Source organism: Trematomus bernacchii, unplaced genomic scaffold, assembly GCF_902827165.1.
Source record: "Trematomus bernacchii unplaced genomic scaffold, fTreBer1.1, whole genome shotgun sequence".
NCBI lineage: Eukaryota > Metazoa > Chordata > Actinopteri > Perciformes > Nototheniidae > Trematomus > Trematomus bernacchii.
This window is the reverse complement of record NW_022987737.1, coordinates 20,282-33,067: the sequence shown is the minus strand read 5'-3', so window position 1 is coordinate 33,067 and position 12,786 is coordinate 20,282. Positions and strand designations below refer to the sequence as shown.

The 12,786-nt window shown below is 42.0% G+C and overlaps 1 protein-coding gene across 1 annotated transcript in view; it reads right to left on the bottom strand.

The window, feature by feature from the left end:
• Positions 1–1,179: 1,179 nt before the first annotated feature.
• shprh (SNF2 histone linker PHD RING helicase) overlaps positions 1,180–12,786 on the bottom strand; it is a gene marked incomplete at its 5' end in the record, with an annotated part of 31,703 nt that continues 20,096 nt past the window's right edge. The window contains 10 exon segments of the mRNA XM_034146100.1: positions 1,180–1,968; positions 3,468–3,548; positions 4,617–4,795; positions 6,728–6,814; positions 7,245–7,337; positions 7,587–7,775; positions 8,045–8,116; positions 8,482–8,583; positions 9,132–9,269; positions 11,042–11,270. Of these exon segments, the coding sequence (XP_034001991.1) occupies positions 1,875–1,968; positions 3,468–3,548; positions 4,617–4,795; positions 6,728–6,814; positions 7,245–7,337; positions 7,587–7,775; positions 8,045–8,116; positions 8,482–8,583; positions 9,132–9,269; positions 11,042–11,270 (1,264 nt within the window).

The window sequence follows — 12,786 nt, the reverse complement described above, 5'->3', positions numbered from 1 at the left end:
TACTTTAGTAAAAGTAGAAGTACTCAGATCTTGAACTTGAGTAAAAGTAGAAGTATCCAGATCTTGAGTTAAAGTAGAAGTACTCAGATCTTGAACTTGAGTAAAAGTAGAAGTATTCAGATCTTGTACTTGAGTAAAAGTAGAAGTACTCAGATCTTGTACTTGAGTAAAAGTAGAAGTACCAGAGTGTAGGAATACTCTGTTACAGTAAAAGTCCTGCATTCAAAATGTTCCTCAAGTGAAAGTAGAAAAGTATTCTCATCAAAATATAGTGAAAGTAGCGACAGTAAAAGTAGTCATTGTGCAGATTGGTCCATTTCAGAATAATATATATGATATGTTTTATAATGATTGATCATGAAAGTGTTCTCAAAGCTGGTAAAGGTGCAGCTAGTTTGAATGACTTTGTATACTGCAGGGTAGCTTGTGGATTTACTCCAGGTGGAACTAAAGTCTGATTTAACACTTGATTATATTTCACATCATTCATCCACATCTGTGAAGTAACTAAAGGTATTAAATACATGTAGTGGAGTATATGTACACCATGTACCTCTGAACTACAGTGGAGTAGAAGTACACAGTAGCATGACATGGTAATACTCACTAAAGTACCTCAAACTTGTATTTCAGTTCAGTACTTGAGTAAATGTACTTAGTTACTTGTCTTTAGTGATTGTAATGGCTTACATGTGTAAAGTGACCCTCTCTGCGTCTGGTAACCATGCAGAGCATCAACAGCTCTCTTTGTCGTCTGCGGCCTTTGTTCTGCACACTTTAAAATCTTTACTGGAGCGGGAATCGTCCAGAGGAGAGTCATTACGAGTCAAGGGCAAAGAGCCGCGAGTGTGAGGAGCGGGGGGCCGTAAAACACTTTAAACACCACGAAAAAACACATGATTTAATCCCATTCAAACACAGAGAACGTCCCAGAACAGCCACGTGTCCAAAAGCCTCATCCAGGCACTCTGTACGTGGGAATATAAATTAAAACTGTGACTTTTATACGCTGGATTTACAAGATCATTTACCAAGACGCTGGATCTGGAGCTGTTTTGTCGTGTAAATCAGACGGCGTGGGCTGGATTGTGTTGGCATTGTTTTTGGACAGACGGGAGTAAAAAGTCAATGGCTTCCTTCCTGAAATAAAACCCAATAAAAGCACGGGACAAAAACAGCTGTCGGAACAACATCATTGTGTTTATTCCTGAATGCTCGGAGGAGATCTCAATCCTCTGTTTTCTACATTGAGAGGTTTGTACATGATAGAGCTGCCACAGAAAGTCCGTTTTACATACACAAATGTCAGAAATTGAGATTTTCCTCGTTTTCTACCATTTTAAAGTGAATATCTTTTGGATTGAACTAAAAAACACATGTAACAACATTACCGTGGACTTTAAAAAACAAGGATGGACATTTACACTCTTTTACCACATTTTAAAAACCAAATCTAGAAAATAATCAGCCAATTAATCGATATTTAAACTTACATTTAGTTTCAACCCCTGTGTATAAATCCAAATATTTCATAAAAGACTAAAACAAGCAACATTCCTGTACACAATGTAGTCAAAATGTGACCATCGAACAAACAGCAGACGTAGTAATTGATGACAAAAAGTGAGAAAAGGCATTCAGAATTTAAAATACAATACCAGACGTGTTGCAGCCTGCTGTCCGTCACCTGATAAAATGTCCTTTTGGGAATGTAAGTTTCTATAAAAAAAGTTCAAATGTGCAAAATCAGAGTTTTCTATCAGCAGCACTGTGTGAAGAGTGTGTGTGTCTTCTGCAGGTGTGTGTGTATCTTCTGTAGGTGTGTGTGTATGTGTGTGTCTTCTGCAGGTGTGTGTGTGTGTGTGTCCAGGTGTTCACATGGACTCCAGATGTTCTTCAGTGAACAGATCAGCCAGGTCGGCCACCGTCAGCACGGCGGCCTCCGAGTGCTTCATGGTGGTGGTGTGACTGGATTAAAAAGAGAGGAAGATTTGATCAGTTCTTTAATTCATCACCTGCAACCCTTTAAAGTCAACAAGCCTCTAAACCAATGGCTGTTGATTCTACAAAGTCCTCAGAAACCGATGCTTCCTAAAGCTTATTTTAAGTTTAAAAAGCTGTTGTGAGGAGAGGCTAGTCTGTTTTTTAGCTAGTCTGTTTTTTAGCTAGTCTGTTGTTAGCCAGTCTGTTGTTAGCTAGTCTTTTTTTTAGCAAGTCTGTTGTTAGCTAGTCTGTTTTTTAGCAAGTCTGTTGTTAGCCTGTCTGTTTTTTAGCTAGTCTGTTGTTAGCTAGTCTGTTGTTAGCTAGTCTGTTGTTAGCTAGTCTGTTATTACCTACAGTAAAAATAAGCTAGTCTGTTTTTACTATCGTTAGTAGAGGCTAGTCTGTTGTTAGTAGAGGCTAGTCTGTTGTTAGCTAGTCTGTTGTTAGCTAGTCTGTTGTTAGCTATGGTTAGGAGATGCTTATCTATTGTTAGCTAGTCTGTTGTTAGTAGAGGCTAGTCTGTTGTTAGCTAGTCTGTTGTTAGCTAGTCTGTTGTTAGCTAGTCTGTTGTTAGCTATGGTTAGGAGATGCTTATCTATTGTTAGCTAGTCTGTTGTTAGCCATGTTGAGAAGCTAGTTTGTAGTTTAATTTGCACTGTTAGCAGTGCAAATTCGGGACGAATCCCGAGGGGCCGGTACCGAAGTGGGCCGGCCGGACGATGTGGGCCGGTCGGATAAGTCACTAGCACCCCCCCGTTGACAATTTACTAGTGGTACCGAAGTGGGCCGGTCGAGATGCCCGGGCTGATTTTTAGTCCCAGTCCGCCCCTGACTGTTAGTATTATTAGTATGTTTACTGTAAACTTCTGTAACTCTGGCACAAGAGTCAACCCAGTCTCACTGCATTTTGTGTTATAGTCGCGAAATTAATCTATTGATTCGTGTTCACCAACATGATTTCCCCATTTTTTTCGTGTCACACAGAACGATTTTAGAAGCAATGTATTTATATTGGTAGTATGTTTCGGGCCTGCACCAAATAATAACAAATTAGAAAGATTACAAAAATACAGATGTCAGTATCCTGAGGCTCTGAGCCATTTCTTTTCCTCACGGACGGCAAAAAAAGTCAGACATTATACAATTTAAAATAAAAACAATAATCGTGGCTTGATATTGAGTAAGACAATGTTTTTATGAACCACACAGCTTCCGGTCTTCCAAGACCCGACCGGACAAAAAGATGTGTTGCAGGCACGAAACATACTACCAATAGAAATACATTGCTTTTAAAATCGTTCTGTGACACGAAAAAAATTGGAATTTATTTTGTGACTATTACACGAAATGCCGTGAGACTGGGTTGCAAGAGTTTCCTTCGGTATAAATAAAGTCTTTGGTTAGCCCATGTGAGGAGAAGCTAGTGTGATAATAATGAGGTCACAGTAAGTTAATAATTGACTTTATTTTGTAACTTTATTCACCTTTTCTCTGCTGTCTTCATCATCGCCTGCATCCTCTCTTCAATGGTGGATTTAATGAGGAATCTGTGGACAAACGTCGGCCTGATGGACAGAAAACAACAGCTTCAATCACACATCTGGACTCCTACCCAACATGCTCACACCAGATGAGGGTCTGGACTCCTACCCAACATGCTCACACCAGATGAGGGACTCCTACCCAACATGCTCACACCAGATGAGGGTCTGGACTCCTACCCAACATGCTCACACCAGATGAGGGTCTGGACTCCTACCCAACATGCTCACACCAGATGAGGGTCTGGACTCCTACCCAACATGCTCACACCAGATGAGGGTCTGGACTCCTACCCAACATGCTCACACCAGATGAGGGTCTGGACTCCTACCCAACATGCTCACACCAGATGAGGGTCTAGACTCCTACCCACATGCTCACACCAGATGAGGGTCTGGACTCCTACCCAACATGCTCACACCAGATGAGGGTCTGGACTCCTACCAACATGCTCACACCAGATGAGGGTCTAGACTCCTACCCAACATGCTCACACCAGATGAGGGTCTAAACTCCTACCCAACATGCTCACACCAGATGAGGGTCTAGACTCCTACCCAACATGCTCACACCAGATGAGGGTCTAGACTCCTACCCAACATGCTCACACCAGATGAGGGTCTAGACTCCTACCCAACATGCTCACACCAGATGAGGGTCTGGACTCCTACCCAACATGCTCACACCAGATGAGGGTCTGGACTCCTACCCAACATGCTCACACCAGATGAGGGTCTAGACTCCTACCCAACATGCTCACACCAGATGAGGGTCTGGACTCCTACCCAACATGCTCACACCAGATGAGCGTCTAGACTCCTACCCAACATGCTCACACCAGATGAGGGTCTGGACTCCTACCCAACATGCTCACACCAGATGAGGGTCTGGACTCCTACCCAACATGCTCACACCAGATGAGCGTCTAGACTCCTACCCAACATGCTCACACCAGATGAGGGTCTAGACTCCTACCCAACATGCTCACACCAGATGAGGGTCTAGACTCCTACCCAACATGCTCACACCAGATGAGGGTCTAAACTTCCTGAAGAGCTCCTGCTCCTATATATTTTCCCTTCTGCACTCACTTGGTCTGCCCGATGCGGTGCACCCTCCCGATGGCCTGCAGCTCGTGGGCCGGGTTGAGGATCGGCTCCACCAGCAGAACGTGGGTCGCCTCGATGATGTTCAGACCGTTAGAGCCGGTGTGCAGAGGCAGCAGCAGGATGTTGATCTGCTCCTCGTATTTAAAGGAGCACAGATTGTCCTGCAGAATGAGAGTCAATGCACACGTTATAAACGGGATTTCAGCCATGTGCAGAATCAGTTTTTGTATTCTCTTTATTTCCTTGTCTTTTTTTGGTTGTTTGTTCTCTCTTTGTAGTCCTTTTGTGTCTCTTTGTAGTCCTTTTGTGTTTCTTCGTAGTCCTTTTGTGTCTCTTTGTAGTCCTTTAGTGTCTCTTTGTAGTCCTTTTGTGTCTCTCTGTAGTCCTTTAGTGTCTCTCTGTAGTCCTTTAGTGTCTCTTTGTAGTCCTTTAGTGTCTCTTTGTAGTCCTTTAGTGTCTCTTTGTAGTCCTTTAGTGTCTCTTTGTAGTCCTTTAGTGTCTCTTTGTAGTCCTTTTGTGTTTCTTCGTAGTCATTTTGTGTCTCTTTGTAGTCCTTTAGTGTCTCTTTGTAGTCCTTTAGTGTCTCTTTGAAGTCCTTTTGTGTCTCTTTGAAGTCCTTTTGTGTCTCTCTGTAGTCCTTTAGTGTCTCTTTGTAGTCCTTTTGTGTCTCTTTGTAGTCCTTTTGTGTCTCTTTGTAGTCCTTTTGTGTCTCTTTGTAGTCCTTTTGTGTCTCTTTGTAGTCCTTTTGTGTCTCTTTGTAGTCCTTTTGTGTCTCTTTGTAGTCCTTTAGTGTCTCTTTGTAGTCCTTTAGTGTCTCTTTGTAGTCCTTTAGTGTCTCTTTGTAGTCCTTTTGTGTTTCTTCGTAGTCATTTTGTGTCTCTTTGTAGTCCTTTAGTGTCTCTTTGTAGTCCTTTAGTGTCTCTTTGAAGTCCTTTTGTGTCTCTTTGTAGTCCTTTAGTGTCTCTTTGTAGTCCTTTTGTGTTTCTTCGTAGTCATTTTGTGTCTCTTTGTAGTCCTTTAGTGTCTCTTTGTAGTCCTTTAGTGTCTCTTTGAAGTCCTTTTGTGTCTCTTTGTAGTCCTTTTGTGTCTCTTTGAAGTCCTTTTGTGTCTCTTTGTAGTCCTTTTGTGTCTCTTTGTAGTCCTTTAGTGTCTCTTTGTAGTCCTTTAGTGTCTCTTTGTAGTCCTTTTGTGTCTCTTTGTAGTTCTTTAGTGTCTCTTTGTAGTCCTTTAGTGTCTCTTTGTAGTCCTTTAGTGTCTCTTTGTAGTCCTTTTGTGTCTCTTTGTAGTCCTTTTGTGTCTCTTTGTAGTCCTTTTGTGTCTCTTTGTAGTCCTTTTGTGTCTCTTTGTAGTCCTTTAGTGTCTCTTTGTAGTCCTTTTGTGTCTCTTTGTAGTCCTTTAGTGTCTCTTTGTAGTCCTTTTGTGTCTCTTTGTAGTCCTTTTGTGTCTCTTTGTAGTCCTTTAGTGTCTCTTTGTAGTCCTTTTGTGTCTCTTTGTAGTCCTTTAGTGTCTCTTTGTAGTCCTTTTGTGTCTCTTTGTAGTCCTTTTGTGTCTCTTTGTAGTCCTTTAGTGTCTCTTTGTAGTCCTTTAGTGTCTCTTTGTAGTCCTTTTGTGTCTCTTTGTAGTCCTTTTGTGTCTCTTTGTAGTCCTTTTGTGTCTCTTTGTAGTCCTTTAGTGTCTCTTTGAAGTCCTTTTGTGTCTCTTTGTAGTCATTGTGCACAAGTTAGCAAGTGGTTTTAGCCTTGAATACGTTTAAAAAAAGCCAGTCTGCATGTAGGAACTCGTACCTAAATATTTCCTTTTTTCGAAGCTTTTTCGTTTTACTCCACTGGTCTTTGGAAGCTAATTACTTTGCAGATTTAGATTCACATAAATAAAACAAATGATTATGGTTTTAATCCAGAAGGAATCTGATCAACATATTCAATGTTTATCCCCCAAAAGTATTGCTTTGGAGAAAACCTGTCCGGCCTACTCAGAAGTAAATATGTGAACATTTCCTTAAATACGTTTTGTATAAGTGGTAAACCCAACCTGGAGTAGTGGATGCAGGGAATAGACAGTGTGTGTGTTTAGCATATTTATAATGTATAGACCTGGAACTTGTGGATGCCGTTGATCTGAGAGAACTCCATGTTGTTGTCGAACAGAGCCTTAGAGATGATGTCCAACACACTGAGCCACTGAGAGAGAGAGAGAGCGAGAGAGAGAGATTTAAAAAGTCTTAAAAGTACCATCTCTCAATGAAATCATCTAGGCTTCCCATTTCTTTAAAAGAGAGAGAAAGAGAGGGGGGGGTCACACACACACACACACACACACACACACACACACACACACACACACACACACACACACACACACACACACACACACACACACACACACACACACACACACACACACACACCACACACACACACACACACCCACACACACACACACACACACACACACACACACACACACACACACACACACACACACACACACACACACACACACACACACACACACAACACACACACACACACACACACACACACACACACACACACACACACACACACACACACACACACACACACACACACACACACACACACACATTACCGTGGAGAACACCAGACACTTGGCCCCCGGGTCGATCAGCTGGATCTTCTTCAGGGTCCGGACCACGGCCTCCACTTTGGTCGAGTGGCTGCCCTGAAGAACAGAGAGAGGAAACATGTGAGAGCAGAGCGAGACACACACTTGTATTCATCCATGCTGGCGATGACTGAGCGTGAACTGTTTAGAGTTTGGTGGACAGACAGGGATGTAAATTGCAAGTCGTCAGGTCGTCTTTGTAGTCATTTAGTGTCTCTTTGTAGTCATTTGGTGTCTCTTTGTAGTCATTTTGTGTCTCTTTGTAGTCCTCTGTGTCTCTTTGTGTGTCCCCGGAGCCTCCTCTACCTGTACAGGTATGTCCTGGTCCTCTCCTGAGGCCTGGGTGGTGAACACGTATGAGATCTCGGCGTGGGAGGTGATCTGTCTGCAGACTGCACATCTGATGGCTCTGCGTCTGGAGCCCACGCTGTACTGCTCCACCATGATGGAGATACACTCGTTACAGAAGCAGTGTCCGCAGGTGAGCACCGCCCACTGGAGGGAGAGAGAGAGAGAGAGAGAGAGAGAGAGAGGAGAGAGAGAGAGAGCGAGAGAGAGAGAGAGAGCGAGAGAGAGAGAGTAGAGAGAGAGGAGAGAGAGAGAGGAGAGAGAGAGATATAGACGAGAGAGAGAGAGAGAGAGAGAGAGGGAAATATAATAATAATGCATGTTATTTATAGAGCACTTCTCTAGAGGTGAGCACCACTGGAGAGAGAGAGAGAGAGAGAGAGAGAGTGTTCTCTTTATCCTAAGGGGTCTCTCACCTCCTGTCCCAGGGGCCGGGCACAGATGGGACACGGCTCGGGGTTCAGCTCTTTGTTGGATTTGTCCTGCGACTGCAACAGAAAGGGGGATTATTGAGTTAATATTGATATAAATTATAGATTAGGTGTGTTTGTGATCACCTTCTCCAGGTTATAGATTAGGTGTGTTTGTGATCACCTTCTCCAGGTTATAGATTAGGTGTGTTTGTGATCACCTTCTCCAGGTTATAGATTAGGTGTGTTTGTGATCACCTTCTCCAGGTTATAGATTAGGTGTGTTTGTGATCACCTTCTCCAGGTTATAGATTAGGTGTGTTTGTGATCACCTTCTCCAGGTTATAGATTAGGTGTGTTTGTGATCACCTTCTCCAGGTTATAGATTAGGTGTGTTTGTGATCACCTTCTCCAGGTTATAGATTAGGTGTGTTTGTGATCACCTTCTCCAGGTTGTTGAGGTAGAGCACCTGGCCCAGCTTCTTCTGTAGCTGAGACTTAGCGAGCGCCTGGTCGTTCAGAAGCTTCTGCTGGTTCTGATCCACCTGAGGGGTACAGACACTTCAGGTAAAATAATGCATCTCTGAGGATATTCAGATAACAAGGCGTCTAAAACCGGGTCAGAGGGGGGGGGGGGCTTTACGATCAATCATTAACGGGGAATCGACTAACTAAGACCAAAACAGACGTATGCTTATTTTAGTGGCAAAATGTTCAAAACAGTAAAGTTTGATTTGATGAGTCAGCTTGTTTATTACATTAATTAAATTAAAAAAGTATAAAATAGTGAAGTTTTCTAGGACTTTTTAAATAATATTAGGAAATATATATAAAATAATATTTTCTTGTGAATATTACATTTTGCAAAATATTTTTTTTTTCAAAGATATATATATATATTTTCTAGTAAAACTTTATTTTCTTTAAATTTACTCAATTAATTTAGGAGAAAATCCATGTTTTTTTATCCTAATTAAACGACTTTAACAGTTTTGTTGTACCTACAATAATTATTTACAGGTTTAGGTTTGTGACACAGCTTTTAAACCATATAAACTAACATTAATAGTAATAATAATAACATGTCCTGCACCTCGTGGGGCTCGATGATGTGCAGCAGTTTGGGTTTGGGTTCATCAGGAAGACGAACTCGAAGTCTTTCCGTCGCCATGCCGAGTTCATCGATGGCCGACACGTGATTCCTGAGGACCATCCAGTACTCGTGCAACACCTGAGAGACACACACAGGCAGGGACGCGGGAAGTCAGTCAGAGTTGGGGGTGCTAGTAGCGTCGAGCAGCGGCAAAACTGTGACGCACAGGGGGGGGGGGGGGGGGGGGGGGTGCTAGTGGAGCCTCGCAGCGGAGAAACTGTGACGCGCTGACACTGTAGGTGCGCGGGTGCTGGTGGACCCTGCAGATGGGGGTGCTGCAGCCCCCTCAGCACCCCCCCCTTCCCGCGTCCATGCACACAGGTAACTTTATTTTTAATAAACACTCATAAATATATATATTTATTATATCATTGATTCCTGAGAAGCATCCAGTACTCGTGCAACACCTGAGAGACACACACAGGTAACTTCATTAATATTACACTGTTATATATATATATGTATTATTAACGTGATTCCTCGTGCAACACCTGAGGAAACCAACACAGGTAACTTTAATCAATACCGGAAAATATGCGTAATATTTACGATGCAGGAGGGACTTTTTGTAAACAATCTTACAATGTTTAAGAGATATTTCTGGTTTTCCAAACACACTTTCTAGCTTCAGAATTATTCTAAAATAGAGTTGAAGTTAGTTTTAATGCAGAGTGGGAGACGTGCAGCAGCTCTTTCTTCCAGGCTTCATAATATAAAATAAATACACTAGAGTACTCTTTCTATGCAGGTTTCTTATTAAATTAATATAAAATAATAACATCAGCCCTAGGGATGGGTACCGAGCCCCGGTATTAAACGGGCCCCGGGGCTGAATTATTAAAGACCGTGGTACCGTTAAGCTCCGACGTTATCGGTCTTTTTATCGGTACGGGAGACATCTAAAAAATATGTCATGTGTATTATTGCTACACAAACATTATATTGCAGTTTTAGTGTCGCCAACTCCGTTTCTAATACGCAAAAAGACTGCAAAATGCGTCATTTTTTGTATTTTCGATCTCTCCAATCCAGATGAGAGATCTTTCTCCCCCGCCTGTGTGCGAGGGGGCGGGGCAGTTTACACACACGCAGCTGCTACATGCAGCAACACACACACACGGAGGAGATGGCGGAGAGAACGCGCTCCGAGGTGTGGTTAAACTTTACCCGTCTCGCTCGTTGCCTAAAGTGCAATAAGAGTTTAGCATGTCAGGGCGGTAACACGAGCAATTTGTCTAAACATCTTGCAAAAGTGCACCACGTTCAGACGGAGAAATGCACCGGGTTCGACTGTCTCTCTAGTAGCTCTGTAGCCCCATCCACGAGTAACGTTTCCACGTCAGGTATATTATGTATGCTAGCAGCAACACACAGAGCTAACTCAATGATACAAACATGGGTTAATGATTAGAGGGAACTGAGTTATTTAGTTTGTTAAAGTTTCAGCCATTCTGTTCACAGTTCTGTCATCACATTATTTAATACCATTTGTTAAAACGTTGTTGTTTCTGTTGATGTGAAATATTATGCATTTCATTTAAATAAAAAGCAATGTTAGTTTTGTTCACAATTTGTTAATTTTCATTTAATTGTTTATTTGAATAGGGACAATGCACATTAATGAACACTTTAGACAAATAATGCTTCAAGTGTAAATATGCCAGATTTTAGCTTTGAGCTAATTTCCATCCGTAGTCCCTGACAAACAACATATAGTTAGTTTACCTCATTTTTCTCTCCAAAAGAACCGATAAGAGTACCGTTAAAAGACCGGACCGATAAGCGGTATCGATAAAAGTAGTAGTACCGTTAAAACCTTAACGATACCCATCCCTAGTCAGCCCCCTCACCTTGTACTCCTTCTTCCAGCACTCGAGCAGCTCCATGAAGGTGTTTCCTTCCTCCAGCAGATCGTTATCGAGGCGCTTCAGTTTGGCGAAGGCGAGGATTGCCTTCAGGCTTTTCTCCGTCTCGCTGGTGGCCCACAATCCTCTGCTGGTGGTGGGCAGCCGGTCGTCCATCAGACTCCCCTCCTGGTCCTCGATCATCTCCTCGAAGATCGCCGTCTGACCCTTCACCCTGAGGGGGAAATCATCGTTAAATCACGGGTAGTTTTCATGCAATTTAAATTAATGTATAATAATAAATCAAAAAAGTAGTTTGACACAAACAAGGACTAAGTTTTGGTACATGCATAAAAGACATATCTAATTCAAATGTAAAACTATTGTTAAACTGTTAAAAATATATATTTAAATGTATAAAATAAGGCTAAATGTTTAACGAGAAATATACAAATCAAAATTTTAAAATATCGGAATATTTTTAAAAGATTAAGAAATACATTTTTTAAAGTCAATAAAATGGGATTTAAAAATGTTCAACTAGAAATTTAAATAATCAAAAAAGTAAGAAAAAATATAGAATTATAATAAAACTGTTTCTAAGAATATTATAAATCCAATGAAATAAAAATAAATAATTTACAAGACATATATACATTTACAAAAAAATGTGGGAATATTTTAAAACCATTTGAAAAATTAATTTACGAAAAAGCAAGAACAAATAAAGAATTATAATAAAACTGTTTAAGAGAATATGTGACCCGCTCTATGGAAATCAGTCGGGAGTCTCAACGACTCATTTAAAAATAAACGTGGATTTGCGTAAAAAAATAGTTTTTCGGGGTTCGGGTGTTTTGTTTGATGTTAAATAAACAAAGTCTTGGCTTTCAGAATATGAAACTTTCATTTCCAAAATCACACGATAAATACATTGAAGATCACAGCTCGCACTCGCGCTCTGCTGTTCCGCACGCCGCCCCCCCTCCCTCCGGCTGACATTATGAATGTAAGGCGTATAGTAATCATAGATAACACGGCAGGGTCCGTGACAGTTTGTTTTCATCTGATTTCAAATAAACAAAGTCTTGGCTTTCAGAATATTAAACTTGTTTCGGCAAATTCAGATGATAAATACAACTTTGAAGCTTGTAGACATAATTACAAGCGGAGAACGGAGTAACGTAACGTCACAGCAGGCATAACAACAGCCGGTGTTTCTCGTGAGTGTTTTCCCCGGGAAACAAACACAATACACACAAACGCAAAAATACTAGAGCTGTCAAGTTAACGCGTTAATAACGCGTTAACGCAAACAAAAATTAACGCCACTAATTATTTTAACGCGATTAACGCATGTGTATTTTTTGTCCTCGGCCGCCGTAGTTTCAGAGCGCATCGAGTGTAAAATACCATCGACAAGCTGATGCTGACAGCCCCGCTCCTGCCGCCCGCTTGTGGCAGACCACACTTCCACGCTCACTGGCAGGCCCGGACTGGCCATCGGGAGGACCGGGAGGGAGTGTGTATGTGTGGCGCGACTCGCGCGAGCGAGGCACACCTTACGGGTTGGTGTTGTTGTTAGCATCTGGTGCTAGCTAGCTGCGCTAACGGATATAAGGAGCTGTTTCAAGGACATTTCGCCGACAACTGCGCCGAGCACTTGACTTTATGCAGGTAGCCAGACAGTGGGACATTGCACGAAAAGTCAGCACACTCAGCACGGATAGTACGCGCTACATGATTGCAGC